General features: G+C 35.6%; 1 protein-coding gene across 1 annotated transcript in view; it reads right to left on the bottom strand.

Moving 5' to 3' along the window:
* LOC150106544 (uncharacterized) overlaps positions 1-20,735 on the bottom strand; it is a 103,822-nt gene that overhangs the window by 80,879 nt on the left and 2,208 nt on the right. Inside the window, exon 2 of the mRNA XM_090393430.1 lies at positions 6,758-6,971. Coding sequence (XP_090249556.1) covers positions 6,758-6,971 — 214 coding nt within the window. The remainder of the gene's footprint in view (positions 1-6,757; positions 6,972-20,735) is intronic.

Below are 20,735 nucleotides of genomic sequence, written 5' to 3'. Positions count from 1 at the left end.
TTCGGTCTAGCTTCAAACCTACCGAACCAACTTCTCTTATTTTCCATCTACTTCTGTTCTTTGGAACAGTCTCCCTTAGTCTGTCTTCTCCAAAGACCTTCAGCTGTTCAAAAACCTCGCCAGTGGATTATTTCTCGTTAACCTCTTGCCCATGCACGGTAATTAATGTGATATAGGTTTGCATATTTTGGTGTATAGATTTTATTCAATCCTATCTTCCATTTTCGTGTTAGACTCAATGGATTGTCACGGCTAAGTAGCTTGGGCTATTAGAAACCTGATTACTGCTTGTTATAGGATGGTTTAATCCTATCTGCTGCGTGTGTTCTTCTAGACGGTTTGCTTGTCTTTGTAGGATGATAAATCCTACCACCTCTGTATGAGGCCGGCTAACTCACCTTTAACTTTAAGCCATGATGAAGGTTCTTCGTGCCCTAGATGAGATTCAAATCCATTTCTTTCCAACCAAACGGCGTCGATAAACTGAGCTACGCAAGGTCTATGTGGCCTTGATGTAAAATAAATGTCTGAAAGGAATATAATACATTTTCGATCACATTACCAAAACTTTGATTTTTGTTCTGTGAAATGTTTCAAACATTATCATTCTGGCTGGAGACCATTTAGTTATTTGATACTAAATTTTCTGTTGCTTCTATTTCATGAAATAAATAGAATAACCCGTCACAGTGGGCATATGAAATGACACAAAACACATAAAACTTTCGAAGGAAAAAAAAAAGTCAAAACAAAATAATCGCAAACTAGAAAAATCCAATTTTCAATATTATTTTTTCTTTGATTCAATTCATTCGAATAGTTAGTTCGAGTTAAATTTATAATGTGTATAAAATTAAAATTAAATTAAAAATGATATGAAATACAAAACTAACCATAATGCAAAATATATGAACCAATCAGTTCATATATTTTGAAATTGAAGAGCGCATTTCTTTCTTTACATTTGCGCCATATGCTTAGTGGCAAGAGCAATTCTGACTAATTAGAGATAAGCTATACTACAAAAAATGCGTACTATAACCTTTGTCTGGAGCAAACGCACGCATAATAGATGTGGTCAGTTATTTCAAAATTAAAACAAGGTGAGAGATACCGATTTATTATTTTTTTAATAGAAATTTCTGCTTGTGGAAAAACGTTTTATTGACACTCAAATTGTTAATTTTCCGTTGAATAATCTCCAGTTGAAATTACTCTAAAAGAGGTTTGGCATTTGATAATACGAAGAATGATAATATAAGTGTTTATATTAATGATATCATTAATGATAATAAAAAGCTTTTTCAAAACCTTTTAAATACAAAAAATTAATTGTAGGACAAAGTAGGTAATAGGAGTTTTTATTGGCAATCTTAAATGTGGAAGGCGATTACATCGACATTACAGCAGATTTGTTGAAGTTTAAGAATAGAGAAAATAATTGTAAAGAAAATATGTTAGGCTGTAATTTTCAGGAAATTTACACAACCGAAGATTCTTGTTGTTCTCAAGATGGGAGTAAAGCAATGAATAAAGAGAAGAAAAAAAAAAGTACAAAATTTTATTTTACTGAACAAGAACTGAAATAAAAAAATTCAGTCGTTTATTACATTATTTCGTTCATATGACGTCAAAGATATCATCAACGGTTTTTGCTATTGTTTTACATTTTATGTAAATGTCTTTATTGCTCTCCATATACGTAACTGAAGACAAAATTTCACACTTGTTTTCGATTCTGTGGCGAAACAAAAAAAAAAAAAAAAGAATTAAGGAAATAAGAAAAAGTTTGCTAAACGCTAATTCTCAGTAAAGAATCACCGAGATTTGTAATCCTGTTTTTAATGCTAGTCAAACTGACTGTTTCTACAAGAACTTTTTTTTTTTTTTTAATCATACTACCAAATTTCAGTATAGGATCGATTTAAAAAGCAAGAGATTAGACCGTGAAGCAAATGCATGGAAACTTAACTTCGAAATTACATTTTCTCCAGTCATGAAATCATAATGAATGTTATCTTCTGTGCAGTCTCCCCCCCCCCTTCTTTATTTAAGAAGGACATTAAAAAGTCTCGGGTTTATTCAAAGCTTGCACACATTTACTGAAGCATTTTAGGATTCTTTCAGTGTTTGCTTTATGTCCTTTGTTGCAAAGTTTATTTGTAATCTTTGTGACATTAATTATATAAGAATAGTTTGGAGAAGAGAGAGAGAGAGAGAGAGAGAGAGAGAGAGAGAGAGAGAGAGATGATAAACCCGACAAATTTATCAAAGGAGGCAGGTAGCCCCAATGAGTTGATATTATTTCAGTTGGAAGTGATGTCATTAATATTTTCATAATATCATACTAGTCACTCGAGTTTTATGGAAAAATAAAAGTTTAATCTTACAGCGGCCCATATAAGACTTATTTATTTTTGCATATTTTGTATAAATTTTTGGCAATGTCCATGTGTGAATTGCTCTTTTACACAGCTTTATAAAAGATGGATACGAATCGCGTATATAATAATTTGTACTATTAAAACAGGTAACTATATTACAAAAGAAAAGAGGTCACGGCAATAAACAATAATTTGCATTTCTTTTCTTCCTCATTCAAATATTCATTGGTTCTCATAAAAAAAAATGGGATATGCTTTAAATTTTTCATGCCAAGTTTATCTTCTTGAAGACACAGAACAGGTATTAGACAATGTCTGAGTTAAAAGCTGTGCATATTTAAGAAAGCTAGACTATCAATATTTGTGTTGTACAATATCAGCAGAGAAAATTGCATGACAGCCGTGATGCGGTATGAAAGAAAACATTAGAACAGGTTATGGAATTTAAATGCGTAGGAATCACAATTAAAAGAAATATATAACATAGATAAAAAAAGAACAAGTCTCAAAAAAAGAATAAAATATTAGGATTTTTAAAATTACATAATGCTAAAAATATAACTAAAGAAACAAAATAAAAATGTCTCCATTAGTTCGACCACTACATTAATATTTTCATATGAAACTATTTGAAACATCAAAAACAGAGCAAATAAATATAACTATGAGCGGAAAATAAAAATAGTTAAAAGAAAACTCGATGGAATAAAAAAATGAAAACAAAATGTGAATTACAACTAATAAACGAACGCAATAAAAATGGATTATCAGAATGTAGTGAGAATCACATGGCATACTGATTTTGAACTAAAAAAAGTACTAATAATAAAAGTTAAATGAACGGGGGGAAAAAGTTATACTTGTCAATCGAAATAACGAAAATGCAATAGTTTAAGCTTCAAGTGCAAAGAACGAGGATGATTCATCGCAATCGCACACATAACAAACCCAGTGCACCTAGGAATTTTGTTTGGGTCGGTACTTCACTACAGCAGCTGCGCCTTCAGTCATCCCTAAACCTACGTTGTTTTTTTATTTATTGTTTTTCACTTTCTGGTAGGCATCAATCATTTCATCCACTTTTTGCATATACACAAATACGAACTTAAATGATCAGCAAGATTTACAATTGTAAAGTAATTTAAATTACTATTTACAATTTTTTTTATGCAACTTCCACCCAAGAAAGGTTGTAAACCTATATTACATTAGTACTGTGGATGGGATAGGAAATGTTTTTGCTATTTTTATTAATTTATAATATTTGCATGTTTTATTAATCTTTTCCAGCGGTCTCGCACACTGGACGATGATATTCATCTGCTATCTAAAGACAATCACAAACATCCACGTCCGGGATTCGAACCTACAGCCTTTCAGACAGCGGACATACACTAACTACTTGGCCAACCAGGCTAACAATTAAAATTAATTCAGTTCAATTAATTTTGCAATTGATTTACAAAGTCTGCATTTAGCACTTTACAACTGTAAATCTCACTAATCAACATGGAAAATTCTAACCCAGAATGGTTGACTGAGTTGATAAGTATGCTTGATAAGTATAGTGCTTTTCATCCTCCGTGTTGCGAGTTCGAATCCTCTTCATGAAAATGCTTGCGAATATCTTCAGGTGGTAGATGATCATCGCCTGGTGTGAGACCTGTGGAGATCTAAAGCGGCTTTAGACCTCCAAATCATAGGATCCTTGAAAAGGATCCTATGATTTGGAGATCATCTAACCCTCAGTCCACCCACGGTATGTTAAATGTGCTATAGACTAACCTTTTATAAGATGGAATTGCCACAAAAAATAGTGCACACAATAAAAAAAACTCTAAGGACAATCAAAAAACTAACATTCTTACGAGTCCAATGATCATTGTAGTTTTTACAGTTTTCTCGCATTAGTCCATCGTTGCAAAAACAAGTATGGTTTTCTCACCTAGCAAACTTAGGTTTAAAACTTGGCAACTCAAAAATTGTAGGACTTGCACTATTTCAGACAATAATACCAGTTAGGATTAAGAACTCAAGATGGCGGAAGATTCAGTAGTAACTATAGTCTGTGAGTCTACGAATCGTTCGTAGGAGTGAATTCGAAATGATCCGATGTGTATTGTTGGGGGGGGGGGGGAAGAGGACTGCTGCCTATCAATTTCCGAACGTTAAGTCTAAAAGAGTTCAGTAGAATAAGAGGCATCAGCAGATTTTTTTTTTTTTTAGTTGAAGATTGCTACTTAAGGGATCATTGGTCACTTTAAATGAATTACGAAGCACAGTTCGTGAAGTACAATGAATTATGAAATATGCTATTCCCCCTCAAAAATAAAATAAAAAATGCTGGTCCTGCAGAGTGTAAAAGAAACTGACCTCTACATATCAGGAAACAACACCCATTTTCAGGATGTGACCTGTCGCTTTGTACATGTAAAGCAAAGTAGCTGATAAACCGTCACGGTAGTGTTACACAGTCGGAGAAAGAGAAACAAGCTTCCTCTTTGCTTCCATTTCTTTCTTACGTACAAAAACCGGGAAACCTTCTTAGAAAGCGACACCGCGAATTATTCATCCCCAGCACCAACATGCAGATAAATAACACGATTACACACACACACACGACGAAGGTGCTTGAAATTCTATACTCGCGGTGGGAAGGATTTCGACGTGCCTGACATGGAGAGCAGTGGACTCCTGTGACAGGTTATGGGTTTCGGAAGGGCTTCACGTTCCCGCCACCAGCATCCGATAAGAAAGCGTTATCAGAGGTTGAGTTATTGCGTCAATTATTGGAATTCCCAGTCACGTGCTTTAAGGTGGCTTTGCGATATTCATGAAAAAAAAAAAAAAAAAAAACTGCAAATGCGCGGTACTTTCTTAATTATCATTTTTTTTATTTATTTGCCGTACTAAAGAAACAAAACCAGCGAAAGTTCTTCACGAGTTGGTGAACGAAGCCATCTTTTGTTTTTAAGAAGCGAATGACACGCATCTTGTTAAGGACCGAGTGTTATTAAGTAATTATAATAATTTCCAATATAATTACGTTTATGATAATTTTTAGATTTTCAGCGAAACATTCTTCTGATATAGTCTGCACAAAAATGGCAAATACTCAAGGAATCAATTGAATACCATCTAGGCCAGGGAACCCTTGGCACACGTGCCAAACGTTGCACGCCACGACATGTTTTTCGGCACACAACCTAAGGCGCACCTTAAAAAATAAATATCCAACATCTTCGCTGAGCTGTATACTTTAACTTAAAAGAATACAATTTTATTAAGTAGAGCGATACCAAATAAAATGCAATAAAGAAACAAACACTAAATCAACTGTTTTAGTAATAAGAAAATGAAACAAATATCCTATTTCCAAGCCATCTATCTCGGCGATATACTGACGGACAAGTTTTGTCCCGTTTAGTTGTTGCATCATTCGCCAGGCATCCAGTCATGACGCGACTCCGTCACCATCGTTTTATATATTTTTTCCTATTTCGTAAAGAATTTATCGATTTTCTGAAGTGTGTTTATATGTGAATTTAGATTTAATTAAATCATAAGTCATTAAAATATAGATTGGGAGTATTTATTGTCAATATGTTTAATTTATTAGATATATAATCAATCTTATAATATTCTTTGATTATTTGAAGAGGTTCTCCCAATACTTAAAAGTAATAATATGTTCCCCAAAATTTCGGTTAGCACGTGTGAAAATTTTTGCATCAAAGATTTGGCGATTTTAGCGCGCACACTTAAAATAGGTTACCCACCCCTGATCTAGCCCCCCCCCCCTTGTTGGCCAAGTCTATAGAGATGTCACTCTAATTAAAAGATCGGTTTGTGCTCGAAGTGACTAACACAATACTAAATGTAAAATACGTGGGTGGGATTCACATTTAAAAAAAAAAAAAAAACCTGCTCTAGAAACCAAACAGTAATTTTCAAATCACCTCAATCTTCTAAATACGGTGCTAGTCGAACAAATGCTGAAACTCATCTACCGCAATACAAACATCCATGTTACAGTAGGTTAATGTAAAAAGTCGGTTTATCAAAGATCATTTTCCAAAGGGTAACGAAGACAATACACCTGAAAAGTTTTATTTTTTTCAGTTAATAATTCAGATTTTTTTTTTTTTTCATTTTTCGAGATTTTTTTTCCTCATTATATTATTTTTCAATGGAAGAGAACGACAGAAGTCTCGCCAGGATTTACGTCCATTTAAAGAAATTAATAGATAAAAAGCGACACAATATTTTTGCTAGTGAATGATGATCTGTTTTTATTAGTTTACACGAATTTTATTAGTTTAATATAAGATGGATCCATCCATGAACCAAATGAGGAACTAAACAGCCCTTACCTGTTCAGGCTTCAGACCAGGTGGAACCCAAGTGTATTCTTCTAGAGCGCAACCACTGTCATCATCGGACTGCGATTGCCGCTGCAAGACATCGTTATTGTTTGGAAATGTCAACGAAGTCTTTTGAAGAGGACGCTCACATTCGGCCATTGGAGTAAGAGGACACGTGCCAATGTGATCCTCGCGTGGTGACTTGCAGTTCCGACATACTTTCCTATAACAGAAATAAATTTTAAATCACAATATTTGTCCAGGAATTGATAGACGAATATGTATAAAGCGTGAATTCTGATAACGATCGGGTTAGAGCAAATTAAGAACTCATTATGCAAATAAAATCTAATAATTTTGGTACAGGTATTTTGCCCTATTCTTGTCAAGGTTTAAATTCGTAATTTAAAATGAATACCAATAAGTTCTTTGGAATAAGACGTTTTGATATTCGGTACACACATCGCGCACACACAAGTCTTGTTTGCATGATAAAAAAGGCATTTTTTTTATTTTATTTATTATAGACATGCCCTAATTTCTCACTTGGATTCTTATATTTGCTTTAAGGATAACGTTCATTTTTGTTAAAAGTAAACTTACTGGAATAGTTGTCGAGATCCAAAAAAGTCTTGCTCAGTTGACTTAACTTTTTTTTCCCTTTTCAAATGAATTATATGAATTCCATGCTTAACGTAGCAGCAAGTAGGTCAAATAATTCACGGAAGCTAGTGATATTTACGTGATGTTAGCCAGACTATGAAAACATTTATTCTCTTATACATTAAAAACTGCTGTTGTTCGCAACAATGAAAAATTGTTGATTTAAAAAAAAAAAAAAAAAAAAAACCAAGATCGTGAGATAATAGAAAGACAGTTACTGTTGTTTACTCGTCGTATCTCTTCTATTGTACATCAGAGGAATTTCAGTCTAACAGCTCCCCCCCCCCCCCCCACAAAACAAGTGTTTATATTTTTGATGGAGAAAGAATATAAGAAAACTTCATTGCATCGCATGTACGACTGTTAAAGAGTAAGCCTATCGCCGTAACAAATCGTGAAACTTAACCTGATCACGTGTTTATTCTTGAAGAACTGGAATGTATTAACAATCCTACAGGTTCCTTTTAAGCTGGAAGTAAATCAATACCTAAAGCGTCTGCAATCTGCTTGTTCGAGCGAAGACGGATAGCAGCGACAGGCAAAACTAATGAATACCCAGTAGTTGCATGGGGTAAGTAATTTAAGAAGAGGACGAATGCAAAAATAGAGAGAGCGGATGAACGAGAGAGATGCCTCAGGACAAATACATAAGAAGAACTTACCTCGCAGTGACAGCATTATAATTTGGATTAGAGAAAACTATGGCTTGTCATAAATTATTGTAATTGGTAGTTGAAAATAGGCCTAGCAACGTTCAAGGGGAATCTCAAGACAAGGGACTAGATGGTTTCAATCTTAGAAAAAAACGAACAAAACTTCAGTAAAGCAATCAATCTCTCTGACTGTAAAAAGGAAGGACAAATTTTCGACCTTAAGCCTACTTTAAAAAAAAAAAAAAAAGGTCTTTCGTTATTTATTTTTCTTTCTTTCCCCCCCCTCTTCATCAGTCTTCGGTTTTCCGAGACATTCGCTAAATTCATTCCAAGAATCCTAATGTCAAGAACATAACCTTTCAGCACCTCAGGCTGCCCTATAAGAAAACGAACAACAGGTCAATCTGCACAGGAAGTTTCAGTGAAGTCGATGGCCTACAGAAATAACATAAAACGTCCCATCTCTCATCGAATTTACTATGAATGAACTGAACAATAGTGGGTTCCACTTGCCCACATTTGTCCCTTTTATATGGCAGACGGGTAACCCGACAACTAATTTCAGGTATATCTTTTCAGCATCTAGCATCCCGCCGATTCCACGACACTTAGCGTGATGTAACTACAATAGTCTCTGAGAGAAGTGTCAAGATGGCGACGGACCGTGAAGCCCTTAGTGACTGCCGACAGACCTGTAATTGGTTTGGTGAAGAAACACTCTACAACCCCTTAATTAAGTTGCTGGAATGAAGCAGTTTTTCAAACGCATATTTTCTTATTACTGGTGAACGGAGCCCGGATGTTTAGAAAAATACGCACATACAGATATGCTGCAATATATTGAAGTACACGTAAAACAATAAAAAGCATCGACGTGAAGTGTGGACAGATAGCATCTGATTCAATACGTAGCTATTTGTATAAAAGTTTCTTTCGAATCGTTTGGTTTGGATGTCCTGTTTCAGAGAACTTGCAAAACAAATATTTGGTTTCAGTTGGTGATTAGTCAATTTTTTTTCTTAATATAAATATCGAAAATTTCCTTCTTTAATCTATTAAAAAAAATTTCACGGGAAAAATAACCTCTTAATATTATTCGAACCTCCATAGCTTTAGTATTTACTGTACAAACACTTCTTATCTTTACTTGAATAAAGAAGAAAAAAAAAAATACCGTACGCTGGATAATAAAAAGAAATTCTTAATTTACACGTCTCGTCATCCTTCAATAATCACAAAAAATCTCTTTAATAATAAATATCGCTTACAATTCAAGTTTCACAATTAAAACTTTAATTACTCGACATTATGTTAATTCTAAATTCAGTTCAAAGTATTGGAACTGAATTTATAATTAAATTATATAAATAAAAATTATTATAGACTACCTTTCAAGATATTGAAAGAGTTTTTCATGAAACTGGTAGTTTTCAGATAAAATGCCTTGCCGAACACGATTTTCTTCCAGTTTACTATAGAAATTTCATAATGTTCTTGTTGATTTTCAAAACGCTTTGGTATGAAGGCAACGTCAAACTGAACAATAAAAATTATATTCTTCGTAACCTGCTTTCTTTTCTTTCTTTCAATAAAAATAAAGCGTTTTTCACAAAAAAAAAAAAAAAAAAAAAGAGAAAACAGCGCATTTTGCAGATTACTTTCAGAGACCGAGTGGAGGAATTACTGTACTGAGACACGTGCAGGATAAATTTCCCAATATGAGATGGTGCTCCATCCTGCATGAATAATAGTAGAGTCAAGGCATCTTCGCTGCTGCAGTTGCGGAATAATTAAGTTGCGCAGCATCTCTCGATACCTAACAGCAGAGACGATACAAGTCTCTGGTCATGCCGTGCGAAGTTCTTCGAAAAAGTACGGACCGATAATAAACGATGCGGTGAAACCACACTGCCTTTCAGTGAGTGTAAAGGGGATGGCATGGAACACGTGAGGATTATTCGTAGCCCAAATGCGACAATTGTGTCAGTTAACACTATCGTTCAGATAAAAATGTGCCTTGTCACTCCACAAGATCTTCCACGGCTGTGCATCATCCATCTCCATTTGAGCTAAGACCGTCAAGGCAATCTGCAGTCGAGTTTCCGTATCACCATGAAGCAAAATTTGAGTATGGGGGATCTCGTAGGGGAAAAACCTCAGCATTTGACGCAGGATTTTCCACACAGTTGAGTACGGAATGTCCAGTTGTCTTTGATATTGCCCGAGCACTGCTGGGCACTTATGCGTTATTCATTCTGTGTTCCACGATGGCAGTTGCAACTTCGTCAGTTTGTTGAGGAATGATCCGTTTGCGCCCTCGTCCTGGCCTCACTGCTAAAGATCCGCCATTTTCAAATCGTAAGATCATTTTTCTAAGATTTGTTAGTGGACCTATTCTTCTAGTGCTCCATAGTTCAGTCGGTATATACGAAGCCCTTTGGTCGGAAATACCTGGTTTCGATTCCAGTCCGTGACGTGAGGAACCTTTATCTGATCTCTTTCGACTAAAGTTGAGTTAGCCGGTCTTATACAGAGGTAGAGGGTTTTTTTTCTCCCGGAAACTCGGGTTTTTCGTCCCTCAGAACAGACAAACCGGCCCTGTAAACACACATGGATCTACAGTCAAAAATATATATACTTAGAAGTCCCTCATTAGAGAGCACAAACGTCAACCGGTCCTAAGGGACGGATGAGGAAAATTAGGGGAACCCATACGGCAACAACAACCTATTCTCCTATCCTTCAAACGCCGGAATTCTCGAAGCGAGGCATTAACGTTACCAGCAACGCACGTTACGGTAAGGCGAGATCCGTTTTGGTCTTCCTTATATCCACCAACTCGCCAGTAAAAACAGTGGGATTATGCAAATATCATGCGATTCCACAGAATTTTGTACTTTTTTGGTGTATTGGGCGAAATTCAACCGCCAAGTTCGGTTGAATTTCGTCCAATACAATTTTCGCTACAGAGCTCTGAACACTTCCTCTTTAATTATGGCTACCCTGTAGATAATATGCTATAGGTTTCCAGCCTTTCGTAGACGAGACTGTCACAAAACAATAAACACGAGAATGCAGTTGTTGTAAAAGAACAAAAATTTTATTCAACTGTGATAATCATGACGATGTGCGAGGGGGTTCCGAAAAGTAAGATAACATTTTTTTTTCTCGAAGACGTTTAATAATAGGAAGTTGAATTTATACACCAAGAAATAAGTGAACCACAGTCTCCGAATTTATTGATGCACTTGTCCCAACGATAGATCAGTTTATCAATACCAGTAGTGAAGAAGATCGTGCCCACACCAAGTAACCAACATCTCACCGCCTGATGAACTTCCTCATCCGCAGTGAAATGCCTTCCGCAAAGGTGTTTTTTGAGGGTGGCAGAACAAATGGAAGTCTGAAGGTGCTAAGTCTGGGCTGTATGGAGAGGGGGGATGTAGCAGAGTTTCTCAACGATTACAGAGCAATCACTCACGAGTGGTGTGCGCAGTAGCGTTGTCGTGCACTAAAATCACACCGCTTGACAGAAGTCCCTGGTCGTTTGCGTCGAATATTGGCTTTCAGTTTGTCCCGTGACAAACTTTCAGTTGGTCACTATGCGAGCGAGAAAATCCTCGTCTTTGTCGCTGTATCGCAACAGATTTTCCATAAGCATCCCCATGCGTGTTGCTTTGTACTCCTCTGACAACCGTCGGATCACCTAGCGGAAGCGCACCTTTCGAATGCCAAGGACACCATGAACAATTTCGTAAAGAGTGGACTTACTTAAGTTCACGACTTTTCCAATTTCACTCGCCGGTCTTCAAAAACGATGTCCTTAATGCGCGAAATGTTTTCTTGCTCGATGAAGGTCTGCCCGCCTGATATCGATCTTAAAATGTCATCAAGGCCCGCTTTAAATTCATTGCACCAAAAAAAAAAAAAAAAAAACCTACTTTTTTGACATCACCTTTTCACCATACACAACTACTACTTCATGGTGAATGTCACTTGATGAAGCCCCTTTTGCTTGCAAAAAACGAATAACTTCACGGACACCTGTTTTGGACCACACTCGCACGGTAGCCACCATCTTGCAACTGGAATTAGCTGCAAGGCGACAGTAGCGCCACACTGCAATGGCGGTCGTTTTGAACGTTATTAACGAATCTATCTGTCCACCGTGCTTTATCTCATTCCCATTCACCATTCTTAAGGAAAAATAAATAAATGTGTTGCCTTACTTTTCAGAAACCCCTCGTATATGTGAAGTGTTTATCATGTTAATCAATAATTATTTAGTGAATGTGATTAAAGTCTCTTCCGAAACACACACATACAAAACATTTTATCACAGTTAAAACAAATTACTTTTCTATTGCTCAAACTGAAATTTCGTGTTGTTGAAATTTCACTCAAGTTCTACACGTTTCTAAATCTTTCTTAACAACAGGCTTAGGTGTTGATGGCTATTTATAATAGTGCATTGTGGTATAGCCAATACCAAAAGAGCAAAATAAATAATTCGATTTACTAATATTTCTCTGGTTTTCAAATCAACATCTTAAAAGCAAAAAATTCAAAATGTGGTAGGACATAGTACTCGATTTTTGTTGCAGAAATAATTCAAATCGTAATGGGAAAGGAACTAATTTTCGATCAAAGCGCCCTTCTAGTGGCCGGTAATTTATAGGGTATTAGTTCCTTTCCTATTTTATTGCGATTTGAATCATTTCTGCAACAAAAATTGAGTACTATGTCAGTTATAATTTGTGCTCTGAAAATCCATCCAAATAGTAGGTATCCAATCAATTATTTATTTTGTTCTTCTGGTGTTGTTTTTCTCCTTTTAGGCACTCTTATAAACGCACCTAATTGAAAGCGAAGTCCGCACGCTGACTGATCGTTTCTCTATTTCTTCCTTGATGACTTAACACCTACAAACAGAAGCATACTCTTAAAACTCTGCATTAGAGCAATTCTGTAGCGTAAGTCACGCGGATGATGCGATATTTGTCCTTCGGTTGACTGAAAATGTCTGGCTCAAATCTGGTCTAAAACGCGAATAATTTTTATAAAGGGATTTGCAAATGAAGGTGAATACTACTGTGTTTGTATAGCGAAATATGAGTGATAGAGCGAAGTACATTTACAACGCCATGAAATTAATATATATAATAAACTAGTTCAGGTTTATACAATAGGAAATTGTTAACCAATTAGGTTTAGCTCGAGAAGACGTTCTCGAGCTAAACCTAACAATAAATTTTATTATTAATCTAAGCAGTTCCAAATTACAAATTTTAAAAAATCTGCTCTCGTTAGCTTATGTGTAACTGAAACCCAAACTCGCTGGCAGAAAGAAGGCGAGAGACTTCACATGAGAAAATTTATGTGAAAAACAGAGGGAGGGCTTCCCACGCACGGGCGAACACAAGACGAGTGTAAAGTAAACATGTTTCTTTCTGTTTCTATTTCACTTTGCGCCGTGTCAAGATAAAGTGAAACTGCGCAGTGCCACACCACAACCCTTCTCCACGATTCTGTAATTTTGTCTTTTGAATCATGCGCAGAATGGTGATCTTTCACTTCCCACAGAGAAGCCTTTGACCTGTCGGCGTTCTTCACTGACAGCCTCCACATTTGAAGGTTCGCATCATTCAATGCCAACGTCAGCTAGGTTTTAGAGAGAGGTCGGGCAGTAGGAATTCGGTCTATACCGATAAAAACTCATATTCGACGTTATTGTTGTTTGTTTGCTATTCTGTAGATTTAGAATATCAATAATTCGCTACATTTCGCATCCAACATTACGCAAAAAAGTTGTGAAAAAAAAAAAAAAAAAAAAAAAAACCTTAATAATTAAATTTTATAATAAAATAACGTAAAATTGTACCACATAAATTGAAAAATATGGCTTGAACTTCAGCCAAGAAGTATTCGTATACTCTCTGATTACAGCTTTATATTTATAATCCTTTAAGCGTAAATTAAAGGTAGACTGTGCACTATTCCTAATGACGGATTTCTACAGAAGCAAATTTTATTGATAATGTAAATGCAAAACGGTCTTCTTTCTCTTTTATAGAAAACGGAAAATTTATTAGCATGATCTTTATGTTTCACGGATTTAATTCAAGTACATCGCATTTACCAATCAATGCAACTCTGCATCGATTTGTATTGTTCTAGATGTTTGCTCTCAACTAAAAATTTGGCCATGTAATCAAATAATGTCTTTATTTTCTAAGATGACACTACAAGGTCTTATCAGAAAGAATAATTGCAAGATCTTACATAATCTAAATGTAAAGTTTTGCTGTATTCCTTATTCCATATAATACTACAAAACTAAAAAAAACTCGGATGTAAATTTTAAAACTCAATATCACATCAAAAAATTGTTTACACACACACACACACTACAGATAGAGTTCTGAGAAAGTCAAGCGATCCGAGAGCTCTAAAAGAGATTGGGGAGTAGACAAATAGCAGCATCAATGGTGGAATCATTTTAGGAAGGGAGTTGACATTATTAGTATTCAAGAATGTGTGGGGAGAGCAAATCTGACAATTTAAACAGAATGGATGAGGTAAGGTTAGTAAAAACAAGTGTTTGATGCGAAGATGGCAGGAAAAAAAATCCCAGACCAAGATCTAGGTGGAATGATTCAGTCAGAAAGGCCTTAGAAGACAAAATGTTAGATACGATAATATTGGAGTGCGGAAAAGTAATAGGCTATTTATTTATTATATATTGGAATGGAATGATTTCCTTTCATTCATAGGATGGTAGAGGCAGCTATGCTAGGGAAGAGAGACTATGAGCAAGGTGATTTCCCGTTGCCTTCCTTGCCATGCTATGTCCTATGGCTGTATCTTGTGTGTTCACGGGTCCGGTTTGCGGGATGAAAAACCCCTACTGTCCAAGCCCAAGACCGGCTAACTTATATTATATTTATTTATTATAGTCTAACCAAGTGGAAAAAACTTCCAACATCTTTCTCTAATCCAGAATAATTTAATAATAAGGTGAGACGCCTTTTGGCAATTCGTATAGGTAAATATGACTTCTCCATTACTTCCACCTTAGTATCACCACCTCTGGGTCTGGCTCCTACTGACGAGACCTCAATAAAGATCGAAAGCGAACTGGGTAGTGGCCTTTCCCTTAATGCACAGCATTATACATGTCCGCAAGGAGACGTGCTTTGCATTATGGGAGATACTAAGACAAGTGATGAGAGCTTAGTCCACTTTTACCACGAGTTGCCTCAGTCCTGAAGATATTTCAGGCGCAAACTTTGTTTGCTTACACTTGGATAAAGGATTAAACTAAAATTTATTAAAGTAATAGGCTAATTTGGGGAAATGGTTCATTTTTTTATTTTTATTTCGTATGATGATACAACAACTTTTACGGGGAAGTACGGCACCATCTGAAATCTCTCCTATTTTTATCCGGGCTCGGAGCCGGCATAGCTGACGAATCAGACCTATGGCAGGAGGGACTGTCCTAAATATTACTGACTGTAATCTGTGTGTGTTCACGGGGCCGGTTTGCATGTGCTGGGGGACGAAAAACCCGAGTTTCGGAGTGAAAAAAGCCCCTACCTCCGTAGGAGACAGGCTAATTGACCTTTCGTCGAAAGAGACCAGATAAAGGTTCCTTACATCACGGACGGGAATCGAACCCAGGTCTTTCCCGACCAAAGAGCTTCGTCTATACTGACTGAGCTACAAAGGCTCAAATGGTTTAGAAGATTAGTAATAATGTCAATTTAATCATGTAGCCTGTACACTTCTTGCGGGTACATATCAGGGAAATGATTATGATAAATAATTTTGTAAGAGAAAGTACTTATTGAGATCTTATGTCATGCATGCTTATATTTGAAAAAAAAAAAAAAAAAAGTAATATTGTATAAATAAAAAGTACCCATGAACTAATTAAGGATTCTGAAAATTTCTCCCTAAGTCGTCATCGCTAATTCCTTCATGGTCATATTATCAACATATGGAAAACCAGAACAAGGAAAGAAAAAAAAAATTGTAGATAACATGCAGAATAGGCTTAAAATTATTTCTTAGAAAATATCCAACACATCGTTTTAGTAGAAAAGTGTTCGGAGTAGATAACAGCAACAAGAAACAGTCAGTTCCAATGTAGTCAAAGAGGAGAGCAGTACAGGAAAGAGGGGGGGGGGGGCTTCCGTTCGCACAATGATGTCACTCTCAGAATCCATCGGCAGTCTTGTATGCCTGAAGCAAACCCGCCGAAAGTAATGTGTCTAGGAAAGGAGGAAGGGGGGGGGGGGGGGCATCACATGCTCACACCACACAGCTCTATTCAAAACATTTTAAAGGCTATTATGCAGAAATCGCTAAAGAAAAGGAATTTAGTATTTCAGTCTCAAGTGGCAAGAATTCTAGTTTCGCTCTTAATAAGTCCGGGTTTACGACTACCCTCTCCTGCAACGTAATCACCTTCTTTAAGTAAAGCCTATTACAGAGGCCCAACTAAGAGGCAATCCGCAGGGTAAAGTCGTTGACCCTGATCTGTCGGTGAAAAATCTTCGAGGGGTCACAGAATTTTGATGTGTGCTTTGTTAGCAATATATAATGCTATGCAGTAAGGTGCTGTGGCTTGCATTTAGACTGCTATCAATATGTTTCTAGTGTATGGAACGAATATTTGCAAATCGGAGTATCTAAACAAGTTTTGGTAAGTCGCGAAAGGTCAAAAATACTGTTGCACTTATGACATGTTCTCACAGAAAAAAAAAAAAAATCATTAAAAAAGCCCAGAGATAGTGCTGCATTTTCGAATAATGAGATTTTTAAGTCATTAACCAATGGTTGGTTTCTCATCAATGGAAGTATGTGTGTCAGAGTGGTGTTAAATATATATTTACTCTATAAACAACGAACACGAGCAATATGAAATGCATGAATGTTAAAATGTGCATAAATGCAAAAAGTGGAAAACGACAGATTTACAGTGAAATGATTGAGTTCGTTGGAAAGTGCAACAATGTCACGAGGAGTAAATTAAGTGTTGACTATATTCTGATGAGGATTTGTTTAGAATGGTTTTAAATTCTTGGGGAAAAAAAAAAAAGCATTCTAAACGAGCCATCGAAACCGGTGAAGATGTGTGGACAACATATTTTTCTTTGGATCTTTTTCTTTCTTCATGTAAGATTTCCCGATTTGTTACAGGATAATAAATAAATCATTGATATCGTCACCAAGCTTTCTACGCCTAGCATCCATGAATTTTTTCCGTAGTGAAAGTGCGTAACCCCCCCCCCCCCCCCAATTAAAACCTGCGAAGACCTCAAACAACAAATCGTGTATACGATACCATTTCCGCTCATGCGTGCCACTTTTGTTTTTCTTTTGTTCATTATGTGTTGCAGGTCATGCAAGGATGCTATTTGGGTAACCACGATTACCATGACAACCGTCTTCTGTAGATTTACAAATAAATCCAATCCTAAACTTTAGAAACAGGGTATTTGTGTCGCTCAAAAAATGGTACAACATTTTGAGTGTTACAAATAAAACGGGGCAAATAAAGTGTCAAGATGTGACATTACGATATTATATTGTATCACTGCATTATTACTGAAATAATAATACAATAAATATCCTTCACAGTAATCAAGATATTGGCAAACTTTTTCGGACAACTAATTTATACGAAGCAAAATTCCTTTTTCAAACTTTCATCCGAATTTAACAGGATTTCTTAACGCCACTTCTGATATATCTTTTTTAAACAGGCCATTCGCAACCTTGGAAGAAAAGCACTGCGCTCTTTGATCACGTTCTACCCCAGTGACGTGCCTACGACATCCCTGACGTGAGATACTTCGCGTCCACCAGCAAGTTGACAGGTGGTTATTGGACTCTCCCAGTTTTATTTCTTTTCGTTTATCTCATCATTTCAGATGTCGCCTCGCATACTCCCTTCTTGCACACCACACCGAAGGCGTTTTCCACTTGCCGTTCAGTTTCTTTGGACATCCAGTCATGCAGTAACACCTAGCAGTTGCAGACGTCTATCTGCCTATCCTCGGTCACTCTTTCTTTTATTTGAAACACGAAAGAGAAATTTACTTACTTTGGACTAACTTTTACCAATTTCTTACCCTTCTCAATCACATCGGACCAAATGACCTACTCAAAATGATATATAATAAATTCTATTATAATAGCAATCATCAAAAGATCGCGCGCACATTAGTAAACCTAAATCATTTTAAATACAAAATTTAATGAAGCACAAACCTGCCTGTCGATCGTGAGCTACATTTGTAAATGAAGAATCTTTCCATATATATATATATATAGCACTATCAATCAGCTTCAAGTTCACATAGTTAATTGTACAACAGCAACGAAATGCAAACACCAAGCCTTTTCTGCGCCATCTTAAAACTCCTAAACTCAGAATGCGGCGTTTCAAATATGCAAGAGATCGAGTTACTATAAAAAGCATTTTGCTATCGCCCACACATGAAGGAATTTTATTCTTTTGCTTTACAATATTTGCGTGCACACAAAATATGAAATATAACGGCTGTTACTACTTCGTAAATCAAATGCGATAAAAGAACAGTTCATATTCGATTCTAAAGAAAAATTTAAATATCTGTATATCAAATCAAAAGCGATTTTAAAAAATCCCTTTCTTTTCAAATCTTCCAATTGCCTCTGCGTAGGAGGGTGAAGTGGATACCTGTTTATGAAAGTTTCCGGTCAACTAAAATCGTTTAAAAAAACCGCGAAAGAACTAGAAAGGAGGGGAAAAAAAATCCCTTATTGCAGATAGTCAACAGATAAGTGCTGTCAAGTGTTTCGATTGGAGAATGAGATTACCAGCATGACGGCTGTGTTGGCGATGGCATGCGAAAATTATACCGTGAAAGCATATGGCGTTTATTTCTTTTGCAACAAACATCAAGAGAGGGGGGGGGGGAATCTACTTTGGATCATACCCTATCATCTTTAAGTTCTAGAGATTTAAAAGTAGTCTTTCACAGATGGATTAAATGATGTATCTTAATGCCTTCTCTTATACCCATTAAGGCGTTATCCAGATGGCATTTAGGACTTTTTTGTTGTTGTTCTTTTATATTTTATGATAGCAAGAGAGGTTTAGGAATAGAAAAAATCATGGCAACATCCCATTAGCGCTGAAGAAGTTAATGCTCTTTCGAGAAAATAATATTAAAAGAAGGATGTGTAAAAAATCGAAATGCAAGTCATATGATATACCTTAGTAACTTCTAAATTTAAAGGCTTTCTTTTAATTGAGCAAATAGAACAGCAAGAATGCGAAAATAGCAAACTAACATTGTCCATCCTATATACATTAGTGGTTGAAATAATGGTACCAAATATAAAAGATCGTGCATGATCTAACCATTTTCTATTTGGGAACAATAGTAGCGTGACAGCTGCTATTGTTTCCACATATGGGGGGGGGGAATTTTTTTTTAAACTTATGGTTCCTGCACTATTATTATGCAATCCATTAGTCGCGAAAGAAAATTCAAAGAAATACTCGTACTTCGAAGAAACAGAAAGGATAAAAGGATAAAGCAAATTAAGATTTTTTTTTATATTTCAAACGAAACTGAGTGTTTCGGATTTAAGAAAATAATGGAAACATACTTTGCTTAAACTTTTAAAATACAGTATTCAGTTCATTTACATATTGGCAATCTAATTTTGCCGAATCCCAATTATTAAGTTATTTGGATTAAACAATATTTAACTTTTTTTCTCCTCCTATTTTTCATACGAATAAAAAAGTTCGGGAAATACCTCGAAAAATAAAAAGCCAGAATAATCAAAATCATCTACAAATGTTTTTTGGTTCAATCCTCTTATTAAAAAACGTCAATGTTTAAGTAGAGATCAGGTATTGTTTTTTATGAATATGTATCACGATAGTTTCGTTGCATGAAAAAACTGTACCAGAGACTTAAGTGATTATTTCAGGATGCATTTCTTAGAACTTTGACGCTACATCATCTTTCAATTGCACATCATTAAACTAGCAATTTAAAAAAAAAAAAATTCTTTTCATTAAAAAACTACACGAAGAACAGTAATTTTTAAGGGGGTGGGGGAGTCAAACAGTGACTATATAAAAGCGCACCTTGTGTGTGATATTTTGTTCAGCATTATAATATGGCCTATTATCCCTCTTATAGGTTTCTCTTTCAACACATTTATGAGATGATTAATTTTTATACCAAGCAATTTTGAAAGAGGGCATTTTTTATACAAACATCATATAGTAAAAACCTAAAAGCACTTAAAGAGGAGTTTTTGAAAAAACTTTGAATAATTTCAAAGATCACAGAGGTTGGCAACGGATTTTTAACGGACTGCAAGTGATTTAAGTCGAACTCAATAATTTGCATAGTAATTATTTCAATTTCGTATCGTTGTGTTTTGATGTATGATATTTAAAATACCAATATGCTTTCGCAAAATCTGACTGCTGAAAAATGTCATTTTTTATTCATTAATACTTTTCATTACATTAATAAAGATTCCCTGTAATTATTAGTAATAATTAAAAGAAATTAAAATGGGTATAAATTTAACACGAATTTCTCTTACTAACTTTCTGTTACTAAGGTTTCCAAGATATCTTAACCAGT

The sequence above is a fragment of the Typopeltis vanoorti genome, chromosome 5, assembly GCF_054136105.1.
Source record: "Typopeltis vanoorti isolate ZY-2024b chromosome 5, IOZ_Tvanoo_1.0, whole genome shotgun sequence".
Lineage (NCBI taxonomy): Eukaryota > Metazoa > Arthropoda > Arachnida > Uropygi > Thelyphonidae > Typopeltis > Typopeltis vanoorti.
Note: the sequence above shows the minus strand (reverse complement) of the source record. Positions and strands in the feature narration are given on the sequence as shown.